General features: G+C 55.7%; 1 protein-coding gene across 1 annotated transcript; it reads left to right on the top strand.

Annotated features, from left to right (window-relative positions):
• The first annotated feature begins 345 nt into the window (after positions 1-345).
• On the top strand, positions 346-26,067 carry RADIL (Rap associating with DIL domain). Its single transcript, XM_054180329.1, has 17 exons — positions 346-491; positions 4,715-4,826; positions 5,491-5,592; positions 9,306-9,864; positions 15,322-15,614; positions 16,676-17,335; positions 17,508-17,545; positions 18,552-18,712; positions 19,883-19,995; positions 20,864-21,101; positions 21,570-21,742; positions 22,014-22,164; positions 22,507-22,697; positions 23,397-23,790; positions 24,091-24,230; positions 24,999-25,138; positions 25,721-26,067. The coding sequence occupies exons 3-17, from the start codon at positions 5,557-5,559 to the stop codon at positions 25,824-25,826; spliced, it is 3,393 nt and encodes a 1,130-aa protein (XP_054036304.1). The 5' UTR covers positions 346-491; positions 4,715-4,826; positions 5,491-5,556; the 3' UTR covers positions 25,827-26,067.
• Positions 26,068-26,327: the final 260 nt, after the last annotated feature.

Here is a 26,327-nt window from a genome sequence, read left to right on the forward strand (position 1 = left end):
GAGTGATAAGGTCTCCTTTCAGCCTCCTTCTCTCCTTTAAACCCCTTGTCCTGTCCCAACAGGTCCTGCTAAAAGGATTTTCTCTCTGGTTTTCCTCTCCTCGACAGGCTCCTCAGACGATCAAACCTGTTTAGCCAGCGCCAGCCGCTGCCTGCACAGCCCTTCCCGCTTCTCTCCCCGGCATTTTAACCGAACACCGTGCCCTGGCCCCTTGGGAAGAACCGGCCAATGCCGCTCACAAGGGCCGGGGAGGCGCAGCCCTCCCCCGCCACCCGCACCTTCTCCGCCCGCGGGCCCGTCCCGGGGATTCTCGGCGCTGCGCGGCGGGGTGGCAGGTTCTCGCGGCTGGCCGCAGGGGGGCGCCAGAATGCCGCTTGGCTGTGCTGTGCTGCGCTCCGCCCCGGCGGCGGGACCAGCCGCGCAGCCCCGGCGGCTCCGGGCGCTGCAGCCGCCGGGGGCCCCGCCGAGGCTGCCCCGCCGAGCCCCGACCGGTGAGTACCGGGGCGAGGGATGCGTATCGCGGAGGGTGGCTGAGACAGACCCCAGCACAGGTAGCCACTATTGGGTTTTTTTGAGGGGGGGGTGGTGGTGGGGAGGGCAGATCTCCCCTGTAGCTTCCCCTGGACATCCCCGCCGCTCGCTCCGCGCTGACCCCCCGCACCCGGGAGCGTCTCCCTGGGATGGGGCCGCCAGGTTTCACCCCACTACCTTGCTTGCTCGGACAGGAATGTTTGTTTCTTGTCCCCGTGGAAAGTGGAGCCAGGAGGAAAGCGGCAGCTTGTCTGGTTGCCGTTGGCGACCCAACCTGCCCTGCTGCCTGCCGAACCGCACCGGGCTGTGCTGGGGGCACGCTGCACCTCGCGATCCTTGTCCCATTGCCAGACACCTGGGGATCCTTCTCCAAATGACTTATCCTTTGCATGCTTATCCCACTGTATACCCCCTGGGGTCCTTTCCCCATTGCACACCCCTTGAGATCCTTCTCCTAAGTGCATACCCCTTGAAATCCTCCCCGTTGCATGATCCTTGGGACCCCCTGTCCCATTGCTCACCCCTTGAGATCCTTGACCCACTGCAACCCCCCTGGGATCCCACTGCTATCCTACAAACGCTATTTCACCTGTATTCAGCGGCTTGTGGCTGTGGTGGCATCCCCGGCTTCAGCGAGGAGTTGCTGGGATGGTCTGTCCCCGTGAGGCTGGAGCCGTTTCATGCTGAGTTGTAACTTTAGTAGAGAAAACTCAGGGGAGTTTGCTACTTGCTGGGGAAGTGCTTATTTTCAGTGCTCTCCAGGATCAGTTAATTATCGCTGGAAAAAAAAAAAAAAAAAAAAAGAAAAGAAAGAAAAAGGAAAGGGAAAAAAAAATTGCTCAGATCTTATAATTAGGCAGCCTACAGAGACTCTGCTGCTCAGAAGGCAGCAGAAAGCAAATGCTCTTTGTGAAATGTTTGTGTGTGTGAATAGAGCTGCCTGGGCAGAGGGCTGGCATTTGTACTTGTGCATTACCGGAGAGCTGCTGCATGTTGGCAGCTCAAAAGACCCTGTGAAATAATGGGGGGGGGGGGGGGGGGAGGCAAGAAAAGAAAACCTGCTAAAAGGACTCCTGTTGTCCTGGCAGAACTGGGTCCTCAATCATTATAATCTGTTTGTGGAGCTATGACTGCCTTTAGGACAAACTGGGAGTTCATCATTCCTGCAGGACCAGGACTGACTTTATATCCTGTTTGAATGGTCCCTGGGCCGTGGGGTCCAGGGTGCTACTGCACGGTGCCTGCTGCTAATAATAACTTGGTAAGGAGTTTAGCGGCTCTGAGCTGGCTAAAGACGGCACTGGGGCAGCCTCTGATCTGCCCCTAGATTAGGTGGATAAAACTCCCACAAGAAAATGTCAGGCTCTGAAGCAGAGACTTGATCCTGACCAGAATGGAGGGGGACTCTGATTCAGAACAGAGGTTTTGGGCTCTGCCCTGGCAGCCTGAGCTCTAGGGACAGGATCTGCAGAGGGGCAGGATTTGGAGCTGAGGAAAGCACGTCAAAGCCACCGTGTCCAGGGTGTTCTCATTTCCTTTGCTCTCTGAGTTATAATTTGTTCCACATTGCAGTACTGGGCTGGCCTCTCCCTCCACCTCCCAGCATCCAGGCTGTGCCTGCTGCCATTAGACCAAGGCTGCCACTTGAGTGGTTTCCATAAAAAAAAACCCCTCAACAACCCAAACCAAACAACTCAAAAGAAAACCTAAAAAAAGAGAAAGAGAAAAGGGGAAAGAGAAAAGGGGAAAGAGAAAAAGGGAAAGAGAAAAGGGGAAAGAGAAAAGGGGAAAGAGAAAAGGGGAAAGAGAAAAGGGGAAAGAGAAAAGGGGAAAGAGAAAAGGGGAAAGAGAAAAGGGGAAAGAGAAAAAGGGAAAGAGAAAAAGGGAAAGAGAAAAAGGGGGAAAAGAGAAAGAAAAAGCGAAAAGGAGAAAGAGAAAAGGGGAAAAGGGAAAGAAAATGAAAAAAGGAGAAAGAGAAAAGGGGAAAAAGAGAAAGAAAAAGAGAAAAAGGGAAAGAAATAAGAGAAAGAGAAAGAAAAAAGAGAGAGAAAGAAGAAAGAGAGAAAGAGAAAGAGAGAAAGAAAAAAGAGGAAGAGAGAAAGACAAAGGAGAAAGAAGAAAGAGAAAGAAAAAGAGGAAAAGAGAAAAAGAGAAAGAAAAAGAAAAAAAGAAAAAAGGGAGACATTTCAAACAGAGATCTGGGGAAACAGATTTTTCTGGTTGCTGTTCTGGGATGGTTACAGTTGAAATCTCACCACCCATCCACGCAGAGCTCTGTCTGCACCAGAACAGGCCCTAGGGAAATTCCAGAAGATTAAAAAGTGTGTTAATAGTGGTGCTGCTCTTCCCAAAAGGGAGTGAGATGACCTGGTAGCTACAGGTTGATTGGCTTGATAGTATCCCTTGGGGGACAAGAGGGAGAAACCTGGCTCAGGCTTCAATTGATTAAAGACTTCAGCAGCAGTGTGGCTATATGGAAAATAACTCCTGGCAAGCAGAAATGGTTTCAGCAAGAGGTGACTCTCTGGCTGTAGCACACTTTTGTGAGGCATTTGAGTTATGTGAGGTGATTGTCTTGTAAAAAGAAAATGCACTTTCCAGTATTAAAAAAGTCAGTCCAGTCCAGTATTTAGAGCTGACATTAGACAGTGTCAAGAAAGGCAGCATTAAACAAACCTGATTAATTTCAAAGGCAGTTATCAGAGGGGATTATCACAGCTGGGCACTGCTGGCTGGTAGCATGCCCTCAGTGTTTCAGTGCTTTTATCACTAATCTGAAAGGAGACAGAAATGATTTCTGGAACAACCTGGTGCTGCTCCAGAGCAGCACCACTGCTAATGGTTTGTGCAAGTCTGGGAGAGCAAAAGCCATCCTAACTGGAGCAAAATGGAAAGTGGAAATCTTTCTGCACCCAAAAATAATAACTGGAGTTGCCTGTGCTTTCCTGTCCCTAATCTGGATGATAAATGTTCAGCTGGAGCTGCTCACAGATGCTGGGAGAGGAAGCACAAGGGGCTCGGCGGCTCCCTCCTCCAGTGGGAGCTGCCTGGGGGGGGGGTGGGGTGTATGTGGCTCTGTGTTTGTCCTGATTTCTGTGCTGAAGAATTGCAGGGTAATGGGAAATTTTCCTGTGAAAAAGAGAGAGAGAGAGAAAAAAGCACAGTTATTTGCATTTTTGATTAGGGCCCTTTCAGAACTGAATTTGGGCTTGTGAGAGCCAAACCCAGCCTTGCCTTTTCAGTGGAGGAAATAGAATAGAATAGAATAGAATAGACCAGACCAGACCAGGTTGGAAAGGACCTTTGAGATCATCAAGCCCAAGCTATCACCCAACACCATCTAATCAACTAAGCCATGGCACCAAGCACCCCATCCAGTCTCTTCCTAAACACCTCCAGGGATGGTGACTCCACCACCTCCCTGGGCAGCACATTCCAATGGCCAACCTCTCTTTCTGTGAAGAACTTCTTCCTAACATCCAGCCTAAACCTCTCCTGGTGCATCTTGAGACTGTGTCTTCTTGTTCTGGTGCTGGTTGTCTGGGAGAAGAGCCCAGCCCCCACCTGGCTATGACTTACCTTCAGGTAGTTGTAAGTCTCCCCTGATCCTCCTCTTCTCCAGGCTAAGATACCCCAGCTCTCTCAGTCTCTCCTCACAGAGCTTGATGTGGGAACCAAGAGGCTGCAGAAAATACCTTGCAAATGAGAGCTGAGACAGGCATCCAGTTAATAAATCAAATCAAAGAGGAATGAGGGGGGACTTGATTTAAGCATCTAAATACACTTGCAGAGGAGAAAATACATGGTAGCCAAAAGCTCATTAATTGAGGAGAGAAAAGCATGACAAGAATCAATGTCTGGCAGCTGAAGGCAGACAACACTGGAAATAAGGCATAAATATTTAACTGGTGGGAGCAATTAATCATGGGAAGAACCAGTGAGCAGCAGAGGTGGCTTCAAACATTTCTTTGCCTTTCCCATCATGCCTCGTTGCCTTGTGGAAGTTTCTCCTGTATCCCCCAGCAAGAGGGGCTGGATTGAACCCACCCCAGGCCCTGACTTAATCACATGGTGTGTTTGTTTTTAATCATGGTCAAGCCGTGCAGTACCAGCTCATTCCCAGAAAATCCCTTGCAATCACTGCAGGCCCTTTGCAGGTACTTCATCTGGCTTTCTTTTTCAGTTCCCAGTGGTCACAGCCCCACAGATCTGTGGTGAAAGGGCCAGGGGATGGTGCTCTTGGTGGCTCTGCCGAACATCCAGCAGAACAGGCTGAGATTCAACAACAAATCTTGGTGAGCATCCCTGCATGCTGTGGCTGCTGGGGGAAGGAGCTGGTCCATGACTTGTTGGCCACCCATGGACAAGAGAGTCCCCAGTCTGGGATCAATGGGGTTGGGAGAAGGGGGTGATCACAAGACAGTGTGGGAGAGAAGAAAGAAGATAAAGGTCATGAGGTTGTTGCTGGTCCCATCTCCTCCCCTTCACCTTTCCTTTACAATAGTGTTTCTTTTCCTACAGCTGTTTTCTCCCTGTCTCTTTATGATGGGATAGATGCTCTTGGTGGCCATCACTGTGGTTGGGTTTCCTCCATCTCTCCCCCAAGGCTGTCATGTTCCTGTTGTGATGGAGCCTGTGCTTGGTGCCAGGCTGTTTTTCCCCACCTACAGCCTGTGTCTGGCTGAACATGTGCACACACACACATACAACCTGCTGCATGTCCTCTGTGGATGATATTCCCCTCCCATCCTGGGTGTCAGCACCTCTTGGGTTGAGGCAGGAGGAACACAGTGAGTTGCTGAGCTACAGAGGGTATGTGTGTGGCTTAGTAGCCTGCATGCAGACCTGGTGCACATCAGGAGCAGAGTTGCAGCATCTCTGAACCCTCCAAAGCCACTGTACTGTGAGCAACTGATATCTGTGAGCAGCCCAGAGCCACTTCTCCTCTTCCTCTTGCAGAGACGTGACAGACAGCCAAGCAGGACAATGCACAACACGTGGGAAGGTCCTTTCTGAAGACGATGAATGGAAGGCAAAAAAGCCCATGAGAAGAATGGCAAGGTAAGGGCAGGCTTTGCATGGTAGGAGCAGGAGCCTTGGTGCTCTCAGGAAAGTCCTTGGGCATGGCTGTGGTGATGGAAGGACACGTGGTGGCCATGTGAATACCAAAGGCATTCATCATAGCTCTGAAGAATGAATACAAACAGCACTGGCCAGGGGAAATAACAGGTTTTGGTGTGGTGAGGCAAGGCATGTGAAGAGCTGGAGGATACCTGATGGGGATCATGCTGGGAGGCAATCACAGGCTTTTGGAGTCGTTAGCAGAGGTGTCACTGAGTGCTGATAAAAGAGACTCTCTGGGAAGTCTGGACCTGCCTCCCTAGCTGCAGGCATATGACACAGCCAGGGAATGGGGCTGCCTGTAGTGAGGAGAGGGCTTGGCCAGGCTGGGGAAGTCCAGGAGCTTGTGTCCCACTGACCTGCAGGAAGATGTACCCAAATCATTAATGCCTTTGCAGGCTTGTCCACAGGTAGCTGGGTCCATCTGGAGCCTCCCTGCCCTCACAGCAGGACCAAATAGTATAGCACATTGCCACCAGTCTCTCTTTAGCCTCCCCAGAGCTGCCCACCGCGGCCAGCGTGCCTGAGTGCACAGACGCAGGGAGAGCCAATCTCGTTATCATCTTACCACATCCAGTAGAGTCCTCAGGGGGATTAAGACCCTGGGTTACACTGTCTTCAGGAGAAGGTTGTGATTTCCCATGTGACCTGGGCTGATGCCTGGTGAAATCATATCTGTCTTGCTCCAGAGGGTGAAAAATGGAGTGACCAGGCTGGAAGCTTCTCTTGATTCAGGCTTCTTCTGTTTTCCCCCTGAAACACCTTTGCCCCTGCACTCCCTGGAAGCTGTGTCTCATAGAAAGAGCAGCAGAATAGCTGAGCTATAAATAACATATTCAAAACCAGGCAAGGACCTGCAAGAGGCAAGGATGGTGTCCCCATCTGTGATGTGGGCTTGGAGAATGTTAAAAGATTTCCCACCAGCAGATGTTAAAAGGCTTCTGTCTGTGCTGGAGATAGTTCAGGGCAGAGCAGATTAAACCCATGAACTGAAAGCAGTGATTTGATGACAAAGTGTTATCTTTTGCATCCTTGATGGCAAAGTCTCATAGGGCCACAGGGTAGTTTTACTTCTGGCCAATGTTAATGAGGGCTGGTGGAGCCCTACTAACAGCCTGAGGAAACTGCTCTTGAACCTGATCCTCTGCCAGTGCCCTGACCTGTTCTCCAGGTCAGGTCTGCCCCAGTGCTCCCAGGAGATGTCACACAGCAGACACCAAGGGATGTCCCCAGCAGGAACAGCACCTCTAGGTTCAGCTGGAGGAGGAGCGGCAGCATCAAGAGAGCCATAGCTCTAACCCCATCCCTGCTTCAGTTTCTCTAGTTGCAAGGTGCAAGCACAAAGAGCCTTCCCCAAACCCAGTTTGTTGCAGTGAAGATCTTGGGGGCAATGCTTGGCTGGTGAGATACTTGGCTGGCTTAGCAGTAGCGGTGGGATTGCCAGCTCTAGGCAAGCAGTTGGACTTGTTGATCTCAAAGGTCTCTCCCAGCAGTTCTCAACAGTTCTAGGGTTCTAAGTCACAAGACACTAAGCTCTGCTTTCCAGGTTGATGGCTAAGCCCAGTATCAGTAAGCCAGGCAGAAGCAATGTGCTGGGGCTAGGGGGCTGCCAGATCCCCTTCCTGCCCCCACAGCACCTGGACAGTCAGTTTTGGAGCCAGTGGGTTGGGAAGAAGGACAAACTCCATCATTTTCACACTCCTGGTGGGCAGAAAGGGATGACTTGGGGTATAGCATCATTAGAGGATTGCAGAGTTCCCAAGAATGTCCTGCAGCCTTAGTGTTTGCTGGTGCCTCAGTTTCCCCATCTGCAGCCTCTGGTCCTGGGATGGGGAGATGCAAGCCCTGCAGAAATCCTCCGTGCATGGGAGTGAGGTTGTTTCTGGGTTAGAAGGTGACCTCTTCCCTTAGCACCAGGGATGCTGCTTCTTCCTGAATTAGATGGTGGTTTGGAGGCTTTCCAGGGCCAACATCATTCTGCCTGATAGTGCTGGGGTTGCTCTGGTAGTGAGAACCTGCCTGGGATCTGCAGGGCTGCGGATGCAGAAAGCTGCTGACACCTTGTGTCTTCCTGGCTGCGCACAGCTGGATCGTGCCAACAGCTGCACTCCGAGAGCTGCTGATGGAACATTTTGGGTCATCTCTGTATGCACCAAGTCTCTCATCAGGCCTTTCTCCTGTTCATGTTGTAAAATCTGGAGGTGAGGGAAATCCCCATCCTGCCCATGCCAGCAGTGCTCAAGTTGTCCTTCCGGCCCTTTCCCGGCAGGGGTCGGTGGTGCAGCCGGTGGCGTTATCAGCGCCGTGCAAGCCCTGGGTGTTTGTGCATCCAGGATGCGATTTCAAGGCTGGCCCCAGATGTCGTCAGTGACATTGAGCAGGAGCAGTAGCTGCCTAACAGGACCATTATCTGCCCAAAGCCAGGAAAGCATCAGACCCCACCTGGAGTACTGCATCCAGTTCTGGAGCCCCTATTACAGGAAGAATGTGGATGTGCTGGAGTGTGTCCAGAGAAGGGCCACAAGGATGATTAGAGAGCTGAAGCACCTCTGCTATGGAGACAGACTGAGGGAGTTGGGGCTGCTCAGTCAGGAGAAGAGAAGGCTCTGAGGAGACCTTATTGTGGCCTTCCAGTATCTGAAGGAGGCTACAGGAAAGCTGGGGAGGGACTTTGTAGGGTGTCAGGAAGTGATAGGACTGTGGGGAATGGAAAAAAGAAGGGGTAGATTCAGATTGGATGTTAGGAAGAAATTCTTCACCATGAGGCTGGCACAGGTTGCCCAGGGAGGTGGTGGAAGCCTCATCCCTGGAGGTTTTTAAGGCCAGGCTGGATGTGGCTCTGAGCAACCTAATCTAGTGTGAAGGGTCCCTGCCCAGATGATCCCTGAGGTCCCTTGCAACCCTAACAGTTCTATGATTCTATGATCAGGATTTCCATCCCATTCCTGGGGACTGAGGGGCACTGGGAGCTGTCGCACAGCCGTGACCACCTCTCCTCTGCTGGGTGCCCACCCGGCACAGCTGTGCCCTGGCTGACATGACAAGGGCAGCCTTGTCAGCGATGCCACCACGTGCTTTAACATCCTCCACAAACTCGCAGCAGCCAAGAGATTTGCCAGAGTCAGGACATTTTTAGCAGGGCTAATTAAAGCCTGCTTGCACCCCGCGCCTCTCGGTGAGCAAAAGCATTTAGCGGTGACCTCAGAGTGAATTTGCTCTTCAGCTTTCTGTTTCACCTCTAAAAACAAAATGGGATTGCTCCATAAACTCGTTAGTGAAAGTAGCTCCTGATGTCTTGGCTCCCATCCAGGATGGGCCCCGCCAAGTCCTGCTGGGCTCTGCTCTCCTGCTGCTGCATTTCGCTTGGGAGCGAGGGACCTCCTGGTACACAGAGTGGAGAAATTTGGGGCTGCTCAAAACTACCTTCTCAGGGCCGAAACCATCCAGGGGGAACAATGCTGATGCCAAGGAGCCCAGCTGAGCTTGGCCACCGGTGTTTTGGGTTGCACAAGGAAAATGGCCCTCCCTGGGCGCTGTCCCTTCCTACCTCGGAGGTGACGGTGGCTCCTTCGCGGCCACCAGCTGGTTGCTGCTCAGCACAGCTGGCCTCCAAACCGCTGATCTTCTCCTTTTGCTTCCTCTCCCCTGCCCAGCTGTGCCTCATGACGACCTCACGCACAATGTTTTATGGGTCCTCCTCCACCATGGCTCCACCATCCAAGAACCGTCTGAAGCGCCAGAGCCGGATCCTGTCCCAGGTCTTGTACCGGACACTGAGCTACAAGGATCGGAGCTCGGCCTCCGCTTCCCCAGCGGCCGGTGAGGATGACCCAGCTGAGCTCTCCACCCAGCTCTCGGCCCCCGGTGTCCTGAAGATCTTTGGAGGCAACATCTGTGCGGGCACCAACTACAAGAGCGTGCTGGCGACGGGCAGCTCGGGGGCGCGGGAGCTGGTGAAGGAAGCCCTGGAGCGCTATGGGCTGAGCCAGCTCAGCGCCGGGCAGTACGCCCTCTGCGACGTCATCGGCAGGTTCGAGGGCCCTGAGAGACGGTGGCAGACGGAGGGGCTGAGGGTCCTGGGTGACCACGAGAAGCCACTGCTCATCCAGGACCTCTGGAAACCCAGGGAGGGCTTCTCGCGGCGGCTGGAGCTGCGCAAGAGGGCAGAGGTGGAGGAGCTGGCGGCCAGGGATGTGGACACCACTACCGCAGGTCAGAGCCAGATGTGGGGCAGGGAGAGAGTCCAGGGAGCTGCCACCTCCCCAGGCTGCCTGTGGGAGATGCACCCCACACCAGCAGCTTTTGCATGTGTTTTGGGCATGGGGAGTGGGGTGTGAGTGGGAGGGGAGCCACAGTTTAGCTGCAAGGCTTCTGGGTAGAGTTAGCACTCAGCCCTTTCCTGCATCACTTTGGTACCTGCAGCCTCAAATGTTTCCCCCAGCCAGTCTTAGGTGTCCAGACCAAATCCCCACTTGCAGCTGGGCAGCAGCAGGCAAGACCATCAGCATTGCTCACTCTTCTTGTCACTGTGAGGCAGCAGCATGGTGTCCCACGCCTCAGCACAGCTTTGTGCCTGGCAGAACACTGCTCCACTCCCCTGCACCCCCATCTCCCTGAGGGCATCCCCCAGGCCAGACACCTCAGGCAAATTAGCAGGAACAATTAAGTGAAATGAGAAGCTAATGAAGAGAGAGAAAAGTAGGGCAGGAGAGCTCCCTCAAAGGTGTCTGACAGGAACCAGCAGGTTAATAGGTGACCCCAGTGCAGAGAAAGACAGTTTTCTTTCTCCCACCCTCAGATAAAAGCCCCACAAGAAGGAGGGCAGAAAGTTTTAAAATCATGTTTTGAAATGTATGATGGTCTTGGTGGGTCTTACCTGCTGCTGGAGGAGGCTGGGTCAGGCTCTGGAGGTGTTATCTAGGAGGCTTTGCTGGGATGAGCTCTGGGAGGTTCCTCCCACCTGTAGGAAAAGGGCTGTGATTGTCATGATGAAGGTGCTCAGCAAAGGAGAGCCAAGGATTCCCCTCCACCAGCAAAGGAGTAAGTCACCAGTGGGGGCAGGGCTCCTTTCTTACCCACTCTCACGAGGGCTCATTGGGAAGGAAACCAGCCATGGGCAATTTGGGGGAGAGCAGACACTCCTGGGGTCCCACCAGCTGCAATTTGCAATTGTGATCTTGCCTGAGTGCCCCAAAATCTGAGTGTTGAGGTTGCAGCTTTGGGGGTATGGGCAGGTCCCCATCAGTGCAGGGAGTCAGGAATGGGCTCACCTCCTGCCTTGAGCTGGGAAGGATGGAGCAGCAGTGGAAAACAGCCCTCAGCCCTTGCATTAATGCCATGCAGGGTAGGTCCGTGGGCCCTTGGTGGCAAGACAGGGCCTCCTCCATCCCTTGCTATGCCCAGTCCTTGTGTCCACGGAGAGGATGCCACAGGATCAGTCCCAGGCTGCTGCACCTGTGATGCAGAGGGAGGGAAATGGGCTTGGAAAGGATTTGCAAAGGTAGATGACCTGCTCTTCTCTGTGGCTCTTTCTCCAGCTGGGATCAGAGAGCCGTAAGCACTTTGGGGAATCGGTGACTAAAAACAGCTTCTTTTGAACAGAGGAAAGGGCAAGAGCCAAGGCTAATGGTTATAGCACACAGTGGGGAGGAACACGTGGCAGCTCCCTGCCTGAGCCCAAGGTCACAGCAGCTCTCAGATGCAAATACTCCCTCTTGGATGCAGGAAGCAGCATTCCCACCCATCACCTGGGTCCTGGGTGGGCTGAGGGAGCAGCAGGCTCCATGCTGGCCTGAGCCTGGCACCCTTCAGTCATTTCCGATGGAGAACCAGCTCCTGATGGGATTGCATGCCCTGCATCTGGAAATCAGCCCATTATGCTTTCAGTGTAGATATCACTTCATTTGTTTCAGCACTCCTGGGTGGGGTGGTGGAAATTCTTCATTTTTTAACCTTTGGGCATATTCCATAGCTGACTAAGCGCTTCCGAGACACAAAACCTACACCCACGTTTGTTTAGGCTGCCTGCTCCGCAGACTACACAGCCCTCAGATTTCTTACCTGTGAAAATCTCACCCCTGAAGCTCTTTCCTTCAGTGGCACCAGGGCCTCTGTCACCCTGTGCTGGTGGCACTGCTTGAAGTGCTGGTGGCACTGCTGCAACTGGCTCCACCATTTCCCGCCCCATCTGCAAGATGGGTAGGAGTGATGCAGCACATCTAGAAGAGACATCTGCTCCCCCCTCATCCAGCACCCAGCAAAGACATGGCACACCTGGTGTGATGGGCACTGAGTGCCCTCCACTGGGTTCACCTTTGTCATCAGCCTTGAGCTGGCAGAGGTCCCCTTGCCAAGCATCAGCTGCCTGCCAGGGTTGTGGGGCGCTGGTGTGGAAAATGCAGCATCTGTGCAACAAAAATAAAGAGGCTTTGGGCTTTGGGCTCCCTGGAAAGGAAAAAAAATAAAATCAAACAAAATCCAGGGCTGCTGCAAAGCACAATCAGCAGGGAAATACCTCCAGAACCTTTCCTCATGCAGGCCATGATTGGAGCAGTGTGAGTGGGATCACTGGTGTCAAGCAGGCTGGTGCTTTGCTGCCCACCCTGCTGCTGAGCTGGTGGCTGAGGGAAAGGCTCCACACCCCTCTGTGACCTGATGGCAAATAGGTTTGGAGTTCTAGCTGCAGTTACCCATTATCCTAATTAGCTTATTACCTGCTTCCCGCTGAGGAGGAAGGTGCTCTCTCCACATGCCACCAATTAGCAGCACAGGTAAGAGCATCTCTGCAGCAAGGAGGCTGATGTTCTCTCTCACTGCTACCCTTAGCCCTGCTGCTTGTGGGGAGCAACAAGGCAGAGGTTAGGGAGCATCTGGGGAAAGCACCCACAAACTGGGGGTGCTGGGACAGAGGCACAGCACTTGGCATCCTTATGGCATTCATCTTCCCAACCAGCCTCATTTTATACTCTGTCCTGAGCTTGCTGGGTCTTTCCTGGAGGCTGAATCCTGTGCACAGCTTGAGAAACATAGGAGTTAAGCTTATTATACTAAAAGATGCTCTGGCAGGTACCCCTGAGGATCTGGCTTTGATATGCCTCAGCATGACTGCATCCTTGGAGGGCTCCCTGCAAGGTCTGCAGGGCAGTTACATTAGGAAGAACTAGTATTCTGTTAGCCCCTCCTGGATAAATTGAAAGTATTTCTTCTTTCCTGGGGCCACTGGAGTTATTTTTTGGTTTCCTCCCAGCCAGGAAAAGGGGATCTCTTTCCTAGGCTGAAAAAAAAGGCAGATCCCAGCCAAGATCCCCAGTGCCACAACCAGCAAGTTTCCCATGGCGATGCAGGACAGATTTAGAGGCAGCAGCTCGGTGGGGTCCAGTGGGTGCTGGCCAGAGGGGTGCACAGTGCCCCTGCTTAGGGTTCCCAGCTCTCCCTAAGGGACAGGGCATGCTCCTACCATAGAATGGTTTGGGTTGGAAGGGACCTTAAACATCATCCAGTTCCAAACCCCCTGCCATGGGCAGGGACACCTCCCACCAGCCCAGATTGCTCAGGGCTCTGACCAACCTGGCCTTGAACACTTCCAGGAAGGGGGCATCCACAACTTCCCTGGGCAACCTGTCCCAGTGTCTCACCCTTCCCCATTTCCAATCCTGCCCCATTGCCACCTGCGCTGCCATGTGGCTTCAGCAGCTGCCAGCTCTGGCTGGGCTGTGCTGGAGGTGCTTGGGCAGTGTTTTGAATGGGACAACTTGCATGCACTGGGGAGGAGGAAACAGTACCAGGGGACTGAAAAAATCCTAACCCAGTTCGTGGAGGGACTTTGTTATGCTCAGGAAAAGAGCTGTGTTTATCTTTCCAGTGCAGCTCTGGGGTTAGCAGGGAGCCTGTGACAGGGGCTCTATCAGCAGTGAAAAAGCAGATTTTTTCCTACACAAAATAAATACAGAAGCTTCCTTTCCCCTAGATAAGGGACCAGTGATGGCATGTGTCTCTGGGCAATGGGACCCCAGTCCCAGCAGCTCCTGCTCCATCCCAGTGCAATGAGCTCCAGCAATAGCTGCTTCCCAGGATCCAAACCCTCACCTTCTCCACTCCCATGGGCTGCGCTGAGATCTGCATTGTCCCAGCTGCCCTTCATCCCTTTGGCTCATTTCCCTCCTGTGGGTTGGGGATGAGGCTCCTGGGGAGGGCCAAGGCCTTCTGCTGAGAGGTTTGGGGCTGGCCTTTGGCATTCACAGTGTCACAACCTAGGCAGGATTGTTGCACCCCCCAGATTTTCCCTCTGTGGGGCACAGGCATTCTGTGCCGTGCCACTGGCCGTGATGGGAACACGAGCAGGGCCCATTGCCTTTTTAAGGAGGATGTGTAACACTGAACTGCTTGGGGTGGCTTAGCCATGTCTTGCCCTAATCCCAAGGCATGTAAACAGCAGAGGCTATTTTCTCCCTCTCCCACCCTCCTCTTCGTCTTGGTCTCTTTCACTTTCCCAGCAAAGGAGAGCTGGGTTTAAAACAAACAAACAAACAAACCAAAATGCTGTTTCAGAGCTGGCAGCCCATTCCTCACCAAATAAGGCAGATGACATTTTTGCTCGGGTCTGAACTCGTGAGTGTCCCTTTAAGCAGCCCTGGGCACTAGGCTCTCTGCTGTCACCAAATCCCGCCGGCTGTCCCCAGATCCCGCCGGCCGAAGCCTGCTCGCTGCTCGGCCGAGCTGTGCTGCGAGCAGGGCTCTGGCATCCTGCTGCACCGACCTTGCTGCAGTGCTGCTGCTCCCACGGGCAAAGCCTTTAGGACTTTTTTCCCTTCTCTTCATCCTCCCTGAATGCCAGCGACCTGCTCCCAGGAGGCTGCCCACCCGAGGTACGAGCATCTCCCACCGGACCTGCAACTTCTTATTCCTCCTGCAGAACTTGAGCCGCACTTGCAGCATGATGAAGGGACCCGGGGACCCCCAGGGATGAGGATGCCTCAGGAAGGGCTGTTTTTGCAGCTTGGCCAGGCCTATTGGCTCACTCCAGCTCTCCCGTCAGTCTTGCAGGCAGCATTGCCTGAACTGATGCTTGGGAGAAGTTAATTACAGCTTGCTCTTGCTGCAGGCAGGCTCCACTGCAGCTCACAGCTCCCATGCCTGGCTGATGCTTGATGGGGGCCAGGGGGAAACCCTCCCTGCAGCTCCTGTTTCCAGCCACTAAAGGCCTCAAAGCAGCATCCAGGCTGCTGCTGCTTTTTTGCCCCCTCCCCCCTTTTTTTTTCTTTCCCCCAAAGATTGAGTTAAATTAGTTTTTTAGCAGATATTTCCTCCTGCCCCCTCTAGACCCGGTAGTGTGGCTGTGGTGGGTGGGGGGTGCTGGGGATGCCAAGTCTGGCCCGGCTGCCCCCCCAGTCAATGGGTTTGGGGGACAAGGAGGGCTGGCCGCACCCCCTTTTTTTTTTGGTGGTGTCATTGGGACAGAAAACTCTGCACCTTGGTGTCCTGGTGTCTCCCTTCAGGGAGGGCAAAGGACCCGGGGGACATCAGTCCAGGCAGGGTGTGTGGTCCTGGGAAAGCTGCAGCATCCCTCTAGCCGTGGGGTGCTGCGGCTGCGGGGGGTCCCGGGGTTAGGGGGGTGGGGGTGCGCTGAATGCTGTTCTCACCCCCCTCACTCCACCCCCCAATTCTCCGCAGGCATCAACGCCCAAGCGCGGAAGCTGCAGCGACACCGGGCGCGGGGGGCTCGGCGGCCACCGGCGGGGGCTGAGCGGCGCGGCCCCCCCCCAGCCCCGGCCCTGCGGCGCAGCCTCAGCGAGACCAGCCTGGGCAACCCGGTTCGGCGAGGTGGGACCGGGAGCGGGGAGCGTCTCCAGCGGCACTGCTCCACCCTGCCCGGCAGCCCGGCGGCGCGGAGCGGCGGCAGCATGCGGTACTCCCTCTACCAGTCCCCGCACCTCCTGCTCTTGCAGGGCTACAGCCAGCAGCATGTAAGCACCGCGCCTGCTCACCCCTCCACGGCACCCCCCGGCACCCCTCTGCTTTCCTCCCATCACTCCCAAATTCCCGGGAAGGGGGGCTGCTTGCATGGCCGGAGCTGCTGGGGTAGGGGGGGGTGGTGGTGGGCGGCTGGTAGGGAAGGAGCATCCTTTAGAAAATGAGCAGTACCAGCTTGGGACTTTGCAGCCTTTTCCCCAAGTCTGTCCCCCGAACCTGTCTTCAAGCCCAGGGGGTTGCAGAGACTCCCGGGCAAAGCCACAGAGGGGCACGGGGAAATCCCTGGAAGAATGCAGGGAAAGCCCCCGGAGCAGCACCCCTCCCCTGGCAGAAGGGACGCCTGGTTTTGCAGGTGATGGCTGAGCTGCCCCATCCCTTATCTGGCTGCTTCGTTAGTGGCAAACGTTAATGAGAAGCAGCAAGGAGACAGCGTGTCTGGGAGTCTGTGCTCCCCAGCGCTGGAGGCACTTGGAGAACTGGAAAGGACTGGGATGGCCCTTGTCGTTAATACTTACTTTGTCCCCGTTGAGCATCTGGCTCTTCCAATCTGTCTGGCAGGGTGACACTGGCACTGCAGCCCTCAGCAGGCATCCAGTGCAGCTGGTGAAACTGAGGCACGGGGTGGTTATGTGAGCTGCCTTGGGGCAGTGTGGGCAGGCTGGGCAACAAGACTTGGGTCCCACCATCATCACCCAGGCAGAAGGATGCAGACATTGCTGAGGTCTAGGGAGAGAAAGTGGGCAAGGAAAGCATCTGTGGTAAGTGGGGGGTGAAAGGTGGAGGGAAGGCTCCTTCTGCCCAAAGCAGCCATGTTTACTGCATGCCCAAAGTTATCGTGCCTGTTTATTACTGCACCCAAAGCTGGGAGTGCTGCTTTGGCACTGGGCAAGTGAGGGAAATCAAGAGAGAGAAACGTGGCTCTGCTGTGCAAAGGTGCAGCAGGAGGGTGGGTGGCCAGGGGACAGAGATACTGCAGCACCCACTGCACTGCAGGGAGGAAGGTCCCTCTTTCCCCCCAGCTCCTTGGTTCATGCTGAGTCTCCCTGCTTGGCAGGACAGTTTGGTTTACCTGCTGAACCGTGAGCAGCACACGGTGGGCCAGAGGACGCAGGCCAGCAAGCCCAGCATCAGCCTGTCAGCCCCTGACATTCTGCCCCTGCACTGCACCATCAGGAAGCTCCGACCTTCCCGGCACCGCTCGGAGGAGAAGCTGGTGCTGGAGCCCATCGCCGGTGCCGGCATCTCCGTCAACTTCGCCAAGGTGGCCCGGACGGTGGTGCTGCGGCACGGGGACCTCCTCTCCCTCGGCCTCTACTACTTGCTCCTCTACAAGGACCCCATGAAGGCACAGCCGCTGCCGGCGCAGACCCTGCTGAGGCTGCGAGCCCTGCACCCTGCTGTCCCCGAGGGCCCCCCCGTCTGCAGGGCTTGTGGCAGCCTGCTGAAGGAGAGGGACCCTGCCGCCAAAAAGCGGGGGCCCTCCAGCGGCCCCAGACCGCCTCGCAGAAAGCTGATGCTGGAGTTTGATCCGGCAGCTGAGGACGTGCTCCTGCAGCGCATCATGACCCTGATCGAGCCGGGAGGGGATGACCACAAGCTGACACCTGCCTTCCTGCTCTGCCTCTGCATCCAGCACTCAGCCACCAGCTTCGAGCCTGGAGACTTTGGGCAGCTGGTGCTCAAAGTGGCCAGAATGATCCAGAGGACGGTGTGGGTCAGTTGGTGGCGGGCCGGGGGCAGTGGTGGTGCGGGTGTATTGCTGGATGCCCCTGAGGGAGCCTCCCTCTGCTTGGCTCCCAGCAGCAGTGAGTGCTGGCTGGGGTGATGCTTGTACTGCCCTGTCCCTGCTGGTTTACATTTTGCTTTCCCCTTCTCTCCCTGCCCAGGAGCGGACACGGGAGCTGGCCGAAAAGCAGTCCCAGCAGTAAGTGCAACGCACCACCCTTCCCTGTTTTGGCTCAAACCAGGGAGGATTCAGCTCAGATCTTCCTCCATGAGTGAGGGGCATCCAAATCTGGCTAAATCCACCCTCCCAGCCTGCTGGCATGGCTTGCACGCTGAGGTCTTTTGCTCAGTCCCACATGTTTGGCTCTCTGGTCCGTGCTTGCAAGGCTCCTGCTTGGGAATGTGTGAAACTGTAAGAGCAGGCATGCTCAGGACCTGCAGCACCTCTGGGGCCTTCTCCAATCCCAGACCTGGTCAAGACTTCATCATCCCCAAAGGATGTAGTGGGGATGGTCCTGGTGTGGGCCCCCAGTTGGCTCACACTGAAGACTTACCTGTGGAGTGGGAATGGGACTGGTCATGCATGTGTACATCCTGGGATGGTAGTAGAGGGTGTTCCAGGGTGGGGAACACCACTAGGACCATCACAGAGGTGCAGGGGACCTGGCCTCCCAGCCCTTTCCAAAATCCAGGCTCCAAAGCAGCATCTGGAGAAACAGTTGGTGCTTGTTGTGAGCTCTTCTTTAGGCACAAGCTCTGAGGCTATTTCCCAGGCCTCTCCTAGAGCAGGAAAAAGCAGTTCAGCAGTTGAGAAACTTCCCAGATGCTTTTTATTTATTTTGTTTTATTTTTGAACAGCTCAGTGCAGGCAGGCTGGGTTTAACCATCCAGAGCTGGCAGGAGCAGCACATACTTCTTGGGGACAGCTGCTCTTCAGCCACAAGTACTTACTGCAATTCAGCTGGCGAGGGCGAGTCTCACCCTAAAGTGGCACCCCACAAAGGACAGGTGGCCCTCTGCCATTCCACAGGGCAGGAACCACCAGGTTTCTGCTTGTAAAGGGTTTTCCCAAGGGGAGTGCTGGTCTGAAGGGTGAAGGGATGCAAAAGCTCTCTGGCCTTGCCCCAGGATGGTTATTTTTCTCCCCAAAAGCTTAAGTAAGGATGGTGAGGAGCAGAGTCATAACTCCTGCTGTGTCTCCCCAGCCAGGACCCTGCCACCCTGTCTCGCTTCACCATCACAGACCTTCTCCCAGATCTGCAGCACATCCTCTTCTGGATGGCCAATGCCATCGAGGTCCTCTACTTCATCCAGCAGAAATCACCTACCTACATCCAGAGCATGGAGGAGGAGCTGGACGTCAGAGGTAGGGCTGGGTGCAGCTCCCTGCTTGTTTCTCCAGCCAGAGCGACTTTGCTCTGCTAATCCCCAGGCACAAGCTGGGGTCAGTGCCCCTAAGATACTCCTTGAACCCCCCCATAATCCTCACCAGCAGGGACATCTGTGTGCTGCAGGCTGGGCTAATCTGTGCAGGAGCAGCCTCCTGTCCTGCCGTGGTGCTGCTTGGCTTTGGGGACAGGTTGTGTTTGGGTTGGGTTGTGCTTGCGTTGTGTTTGCAGCCAAGCCTCCCCTTTCCACTGTGGCATCTTGTGGGTAATACCTTGGGGGTGGCTTTTGGCCTGCCTCCATCTAGCTGCAGAGCTGGGGCTTGGGTTTGCAGCCAGCCCTGCAGAACTGCTCACTGGTGAGCCCATGTTAGTGCCAGCAAAAACCAAAGAGCTCAGCAAAGAAACAAAGGGTATTAAATTGGCCTCAAAACCCTTCTGGTTGATGCAGCAAATGAAAATGTTCACAGGCCAGCCAGCATGGAGGGCTGTGGCAGAGGCCACCTTGCTGTGCTGCCAGGGGTGCTGTGAGCTGTGGGAGATGACTGGGGGGTGGTCTGGGATGAGAGGAACCTCTTTGCTCCTGCTGGCGGGGGAGGCCAGGGTGGTGATGCCAACCCAGGAGCACTAATAACCCCCACTCAGGGGATGGTGTCCAGCTCTGGTGTCCTCAGGACAGGAAAGAGGTGGACCTGTTAGAGCAGGTCCAGAAGAGGTCACAAAAATGATGCCAGAGCTGGAACCCCTCTGCTGTGAGGCCAGGCTGAGAGAGTTGGGGTTGTTCAGCCTGGAGAAGAGAAGGCTCCAGGGAGACCTTCTGGTGGCCTTTCAGTACTTAAAGGGACCGATAAGAAAGATGGGGAAATTTTTTACAGCTGGCCCAGGTTGCCCAGAGAGGTGGTAGCTGCCCCATCCTTGGAACCTTCAGGTTGTTTGGGAGTCGGAATAACCTGCTCTAGTTGCAGATGTCCCTGCTGACTGCAGGGAATTGGACTAGGTGCCCTTGAAATCTCCCTTCAGACCCAGTCTGTAATTCTGTGATTCTATCCTGTGATTTGGGGAGCAGTGAGTTTGGCTCACCTTGCTGCTGCAGGCTTACTTCCTCTCCTCCTTCTCCTCTCTCCTTCTCTCCTCTCCTCTCCTCCCCCTAGGCTCCAAGGAGTCTCTGTTCTCCTCGACCATCACCGCCAGCGAGGAGGCGATGACAGTGCTGGAGGAGGTGGTCATGTACACCTTCCAGCAGTGTGTCTACTACATCTCCAAGGTAGGTGCTTCCTGGGGGAGGGCAGCAGCATCCCACGGGGCCAGCACATGCATCCCCAGCAGCTCTCAGGCTGTGCAGGAGGTTTAAGCTTTCCCTTTGGCAGCTGCCTCCCACGGAGGTGTTTTCCTTTGGGCTGAAGCGCCCTGAGTTTTGGTCACGGCCCAGGGAAAGTATTGAATTCCTGCGGTGTGGTTCCCTACCTGCAGTGCAGCGGCGCAGGGGAGGCGTTTGGGGAGAGCTGCTTGGCTCTGGCCTGCCTGGCAATAATGGTGCAATTCAGGGCACGGTGGAAAGGGGCCCCTGGACCGCTGCCGTTGGACCATGAGAGCCGGGAGCAGGGAACAGAGCAGGCAGTGTGAGGCAGGAGAAAGGCTGCTGTGTGCACTGCTGCTGGCATGTGGGGACGCAGGGGATGCTCCTGCGCCGCTCTGCTGGAGCATCCTCCTCCTCCCCAGCACCCCTGCCTCCCCTTCAGCCTCCGCCCAGCTGGGTCCTAGGTGCTGCTCTCCCATTTAAGCAACAGGGAAAGATCATCCCCATCGCTCCTGGCTTTTCTTTCACCCTCACAGCCAGCTGGTTGGCCACCACCCTGGTTCAGAGCAGTTTTCAGATCCCTTTAGCTGAACTATCCCACACCACCACCTCCAGCTGCTAAAACAACAGATATGCTCATTCTTCTTCTTCCTTTTCAAACACTTGTGCTACACCAGAATGCACAGAGGCAGGGGGTAAGCAGGATCAGCCCCTTGCTGGAGCAGCACCAGCAAGCTTTACTTGGCTTGCGGAGGTGAGGGGGTCAAAAGGCTTTGGCTCATGAATAAAATCCAACTGAAATCAGTCTGCTGTGAACTTGCTGCTCTCCCTGCAGTGTCTGTACGTGTCGCTCCCTGCCCTGCTGGAGTGTAACCCCTTCCAGAACGAGTGCCGGGAGAGCTGGCGAGCATCGCCCCCCCTGCCCGAGGAGCTCCGCAGAGTGGTGCTCATCTACCAGGCAGCTCTGGACCTGCTCCGCCAGTACGAGGTGCACCCAGAGATCACCTCCCAGATGTTTGCTTACCTCTTCTTCTTCTCCAACACTCTGCTCTTCAACCAGCTCCTGGATAAGGGTCAGTCCTCCTCAAACACCCACCTTAGGCTGGGTAACCCACAGGGACCCTTAGGGAGACATTCCAGTGCCACCTTGGTGGGTACAGAAGGGAGGATGCTTCAAATGGGGATGGAGAGCGGGGCTCCAGGGTCTCCAGTCCCAGAAGATGTTTAGCTCTGCCCACCCTGTGCAAGAGCACTGCCCTTTTGAGCCTGAGCAGAGGAGGCTGAGAATATTTGGAGAGCATCTCATGAATAAACTCCAGCCTGCTTTGTGACCGAGGTGCTCCACTGCCTGCTGTTAATGCTAGACCAGGTCCAGCCACCAGCAGGAGCAACAGCTGTAGGATGCTTGGGACATTAACCTGGATTTATTTTGTTGCCCTGTGGCAGCCTTACCTCTTGGGCAGGTGTTGAGCTCTGGCTGAACAACTGGGGGCTGAGGGGCTGTTCCCCAACACATGCTGATGGATGCTTTGCCTCCACAGGCTCCTCTCTTGGCTGCTTCCATTGGTCTCACGGGGTGAAGCTGCGGGCCAGCGTCCGGCTGCTCCTGGAGTGGTTGCGTGGAGCAGGCTTTGAGCAGCTTGCCCAGCAGTTCTTTGCCAAACTTGCTAGTGTGGCCAACCTGCTGGCCATGCCTGGCTCCCAGCTGGTCCAGGTGAGGGATGCTCACAGCACTGAGATGGGCACTGGCAGGAGAGGCCCTGCTTGGTGTTTGGGGGGGTGGTGTCCCTGCAGTGATGTCTCTTCTGCAACCTGCTGCCAGCCCCTTCCCGGGGTGGTGGGTCTGTGGCTTGGCAGTACTGAGGAAAGGATGCTCAGGCTCATTCCATCTTGCCCACCCCCTCCCTCCCACCATCCTCCTTGTGATCTCCTAGGAGAGAGCAGCTCCTCACCTCTGCCCTTTGCCTTGCTGTCCCCCTGCTCAGATGACCTGGCCGTCCCTGCGAGCCGAGTTCCCGGCGCTGAGCCCTGCGCAGCTGCATCGGGTGCTGAGCCAGTGCCAGGCGGTGATGGATGTGGGCTGCATTGCAGCGTGGCAGCCCGGCGAGGAGGAGAGCCCAGCCACCTTCCAGCCTGGTGAGCCCCTGGCTTCACACTCAGTGCTCCAGTCACCTGCAGGCTCCCTCCAAGGATCTCATGCATAAACCAAAGGGGCGAATCCCTTCCCCTCCCTGGGGTTCCTGCAGTAATGGCAGCGATCAGGAATAACCACAGCCCCGCGCTGCTGATACTGCAAAGGATGCAAAGTGCCCTCTGAGGGCTTGGGCCTCTCTCTGTGTTCCCAAGTGAGGGATGCTGCTGCCTCACAGCTTGCTCTCTCCTGGATCCTGGCTGGGAGACTACACATGGCTGAGAGCTGGGAGGCAGCAGTGGGGTGCAGCCCGGGCCAGCACTAGCCACCCTCCCTCCACCTTCCAGATGAGATGCTGGAGTCCTTTGACAACCACCCTCCCATCATCCTGCCCAGTGGGGGCTTCAAAGTGGACCTGGAGATGGAGACACTGGATGACAACATCTACCGCCACCTGCTCTACATCCGCCACTTCCTCTGGAGCCTGCAGAGCAAGAGCCCCCACGCCAGCGAGGGGCCAGGCTCAGCACCCCCAAAGGTAGCCTGTTCTAGAAAGAGAGGCTGTTATTCTCTTAGGTGGACAGGAGGGGCTTGGCTCCCTCTGGAGAACCCCTCCAACTCAGTGCCACAGGCTCACTGCCTGGAGCTGCAGCAGTGCCCTCAGGTAGAGCTGAGGGAAGGATTAGTGCTGCTAATCCACCAGCCTGGGAGGTGTGGGAAGGTGAGCTGGAAGGACAGGCTGGTCCCAGCAATCCCATTAGTGGGTAGAAGGGAGAAAGCATGGGGGGATGTCTGCAGGCAGTGCTCCCCTTCTCTCTGCACCTTCCCCTGCCCTCCCTGCCCTGCACCCTGCCTGTCCCCACCTTGTGCCAAGCACTCATCAGCTAATGCCTGTGAAACGAGGGCGAGACGTGCTGTGGCTGCTAAGCTCAGGCACCATTCATCTCCAGCTCACTGGGGAGGACATGCCTCCAGCAGGTCCCCTTCTCCTCTCCTGCCCTGTCCCCAGCAGCTGCAGCACCCACAGGCACCGCTACTCCCTCCTGCATCCCCAGCATGGCCCTAGCCACAGAACTGAGGTGTGGGAGCTGTGCTGGGAAGCCAGGAAAAGCCCTGGCAGTGTCCAAGGCTTTGACTGGAGCCAGCAGCTGTCCTGGCTGCAAGGCAGACAGGGTGCAGGTAGGGTGTGAAAAGCACATGCAGAGGGGGCCCACAGAGCATTTTTTTCCATCTGAAGCAAGAGACATCCACGACAGCAGATGTTCTGGAGGTGAGCGAGAACCTGCCTGTCACCCTGGCGACCACCACCACCCAGGAGGACTACTGCTCCTTGGGGGGCTGTGCTGAGGCAGAGGGGAGCCCCCCACTCTGCCTGGCCACCAATGGCTGCTCCTGTGAGCACCCCACCAGTGAGCCCCAGCTCCAGGAGAAGCTCAAGCAGCTGCAGCTGGGCAAGAGTCCAGCTCCCAAGGCCAGCATGGCACCTACAGACCCCTCCTGCCTGCTGACACCACCAACCACACCCCTGAACTTCGATGCTGGGAGCCCAGAGTCCCCACAAGGCACTGGCAAGGGACTGCAGGACCCTCGGAGGAATGGGATGAATGGCACCAAAGGCAGCACCCCTGAAGGTACTGAAAAGTGGCACTGCCTTGCTTTAGGGGGGCAGGACTGGGGCACAAAGGTGTTTGCTGCCAGTCTGCACGGCCCTGCCTCCACACATGGTTCCTGTGGGCACTTGCCAGTGCTTGGACAGGGCAGGTGGGAGCAAATGAAGCATCTTGTCCACCTCCTGCCCAGGCAGAGAACCAGCACCTGGGGCTGTCTGAGGATGGCTCCCACAGGGCTTTAGTGGGTGGTTTAGTGTGGGAGGTTGTGAGGCTGGGTTTGGGCAATGCCAGAGCAGTAAGCTGGTCTCTCTCCACTTCCAGGATGCTCACCGACCCCCTACGACTACCCCACACCAGAGTCTTCCAGCCGCAGCTCTGCCACTGACGACTTCTGCTATGTCTTCGTGGTGGAGCTGGAGAGAGGACCCATTGGGCTGGGCATGGGGCTGATTGATGGCTTGGTGAGTGCTCACCAATCGTGGGGCAGGGCTGATAGCTTTTCAGGTAGCTGGAGTGGGACATGTTTTATACCCCAAGAAAAGCCAGCAAAGAATCTGTTAGCTTCTAGGTTGCTTCTCCTGGGGAAAATGAGGCACAGAGTGATCTGTCAGGAGGAGCAGAGCTCTGCTCCTGGGTTACTGTGCTGTGCATGCAAAGTCCATCGCAGCTGTCCTGCAGCTGGAGGGAGCAAAGAGGCTCAGCAGTCTAATGGAAGGAAAATGACTCAGCTGAGGTCTTTCCTCCACCCTTCAGTGGGTGGCAAGGGAAGCAGAGGGGAGCCAGAACCACCCTGCCAGCAACAGCTCTTGTTCCATAAGGTGGTGTTGCAGTCTGGCTTAGTGTGGTAGATCGTCTCACTGAGTGGCCTTTCATGGCTGTGCATTAGTCACTAGGAAACAGAGCATCACCGAGCCCCTGGGACAACTGGGAGCAAAGAAGTCCTATCCCAAGGCAGCTGCAGGCTAATGATGCTTTACTCTTAACTAAATGGAACAAGAAAAGATTGCCCTTCCCTCTCCTTTCTGTGTATAAACTGATATAAGACTCAGCTGTTAGCAACACTGTCCCCAGCACCCTTCCATCCTCTTCCCCACTGCCTTAGGGGTCCCACCCGGCATCAGGCTGGGAGCCAGCAGGGAAAGTCACCTGAGCCTGGGTCCCTTTGGGACTGCCAGCCTTGTGTGTCCCCTCTGCCCTGGCTGGTCTCTCAGCACCTTTCCCTCCACCAGCACACTCCCCTCTGCTCCCCGGGGATCTACATCCGCACCCTGATCGAGGACAGCCCCGCGGCCGCCGACGGCCGGCTCTCCATCGGGGACCGCATCCTGGCCGTCAACGGCACCAGCCTCATCGGGGCAGACTACCAAAGGTGAGTGGCACCTGCTTTGGTATCAGCACCATGGGAGCTCCTGCTCAGCCCAGGGTTTCAGCTGCTTGGCAGCAAAGAGCCTGAGGCTGGGCTCTTTTCAGTACTGCCCAGTGATAGGACAAGGGGCAACAGGCACAAACTAGACCATGAGAGGTTTCACTTAAAGAGCTACTCTGGAACAGGCTGCCCAGAGAGGTTGTGGAGTCTCCTTCTCTGGAGACTTTCAAAATGCACCTGGATGTGTTCCTGTGCAACCTGATCTAGGCAGCCTGGCAGGGGACTGGACTAGATGATCTCCAGAGCTCCCTTCCAACCCCTACCGTTCTGTGACTCTGTCTGAGGCAGAGCTCAGCTCAGGGCTTCTTTGCCCTTGTCCTGGCAGCACTTGTGTGCAGACTGGGCTCTCTGTAAAGCTACAGGCAGAAGAGAAACAGACCCTGCTCGTAGGGGGCACAGAGCAGAGGGTGCACATGCTTGGCAAGTGAGGGGTGCTTTGGCAATGCTCATGACCTGCCAGGGTCCTGGGGAGCTGCCAGCCTGTGAGAAGCCAGAACTCACCTCTCTCCCTGTTGCTCTCTGCAGTGCAGTGGATCTGATCCGCTCTGGAGGGAAGAAGCTGCGCTTTCTGGTTGCCAAGTCGGACATAGAAATAGCCAAAAAAATCAGTTCCAGCTCCTCTTCCTCCTAGTCCCTGTGGTACAAGAGTCCTTCTGCAGCAGCTTGCAAGTGCAGCTCTGGTTAAGGCTGACCTCGGGGAGCCTGGAGTACAAAAGGGAGGACCAAGACACCACAACTGCCCTAGTTCTGCTTTTCAGCACCGAGCCCCTGCGTTGCAGCGGATGGAAGGACACACAGGGGTGGTGCATGCTTCTCCCACTGCACCAGCTGGGAGCAACGTTCCTGATCTATTGCCTGGCCACCTTACATCCTGTATTGTCCTCCTCAGGAGCTTTGCTGGTCCTATGTCCCCTCTGGAAGGGGACAGGAATGGGATGCTTCCCCCACTGGGACTGTAAGGCAGGCTCCTCTGTTCCTACAGCCTGGCAGCCCTGCAGGATCTCTCATGCTGGTAGACAGAAGGCTTGAAAACACCTTTTGGATTGATAGATTAGCCTGTGGGGCAGGCCTGGGCTTTACTGTGGCAGGGGCCACTTGAGGTGCTGGCACATCAGGCTGGAAAAAGGTGCTC

Source organism: Dryobates pubescens, chromosome 4, assembly GCF_014839835.1.
Source record: "Dryobates pubescens isolate bDryPub1 chromosome 4, bDryPub1.pri, whole genome shotgun sequence".
Classification (NCBI taxonomy): domain Eukaryota; kingdom Metazoa; phylum Chordata; class Aves; order Piciformes; family Picidae; genus Dryobates; species Dryobates pubescens.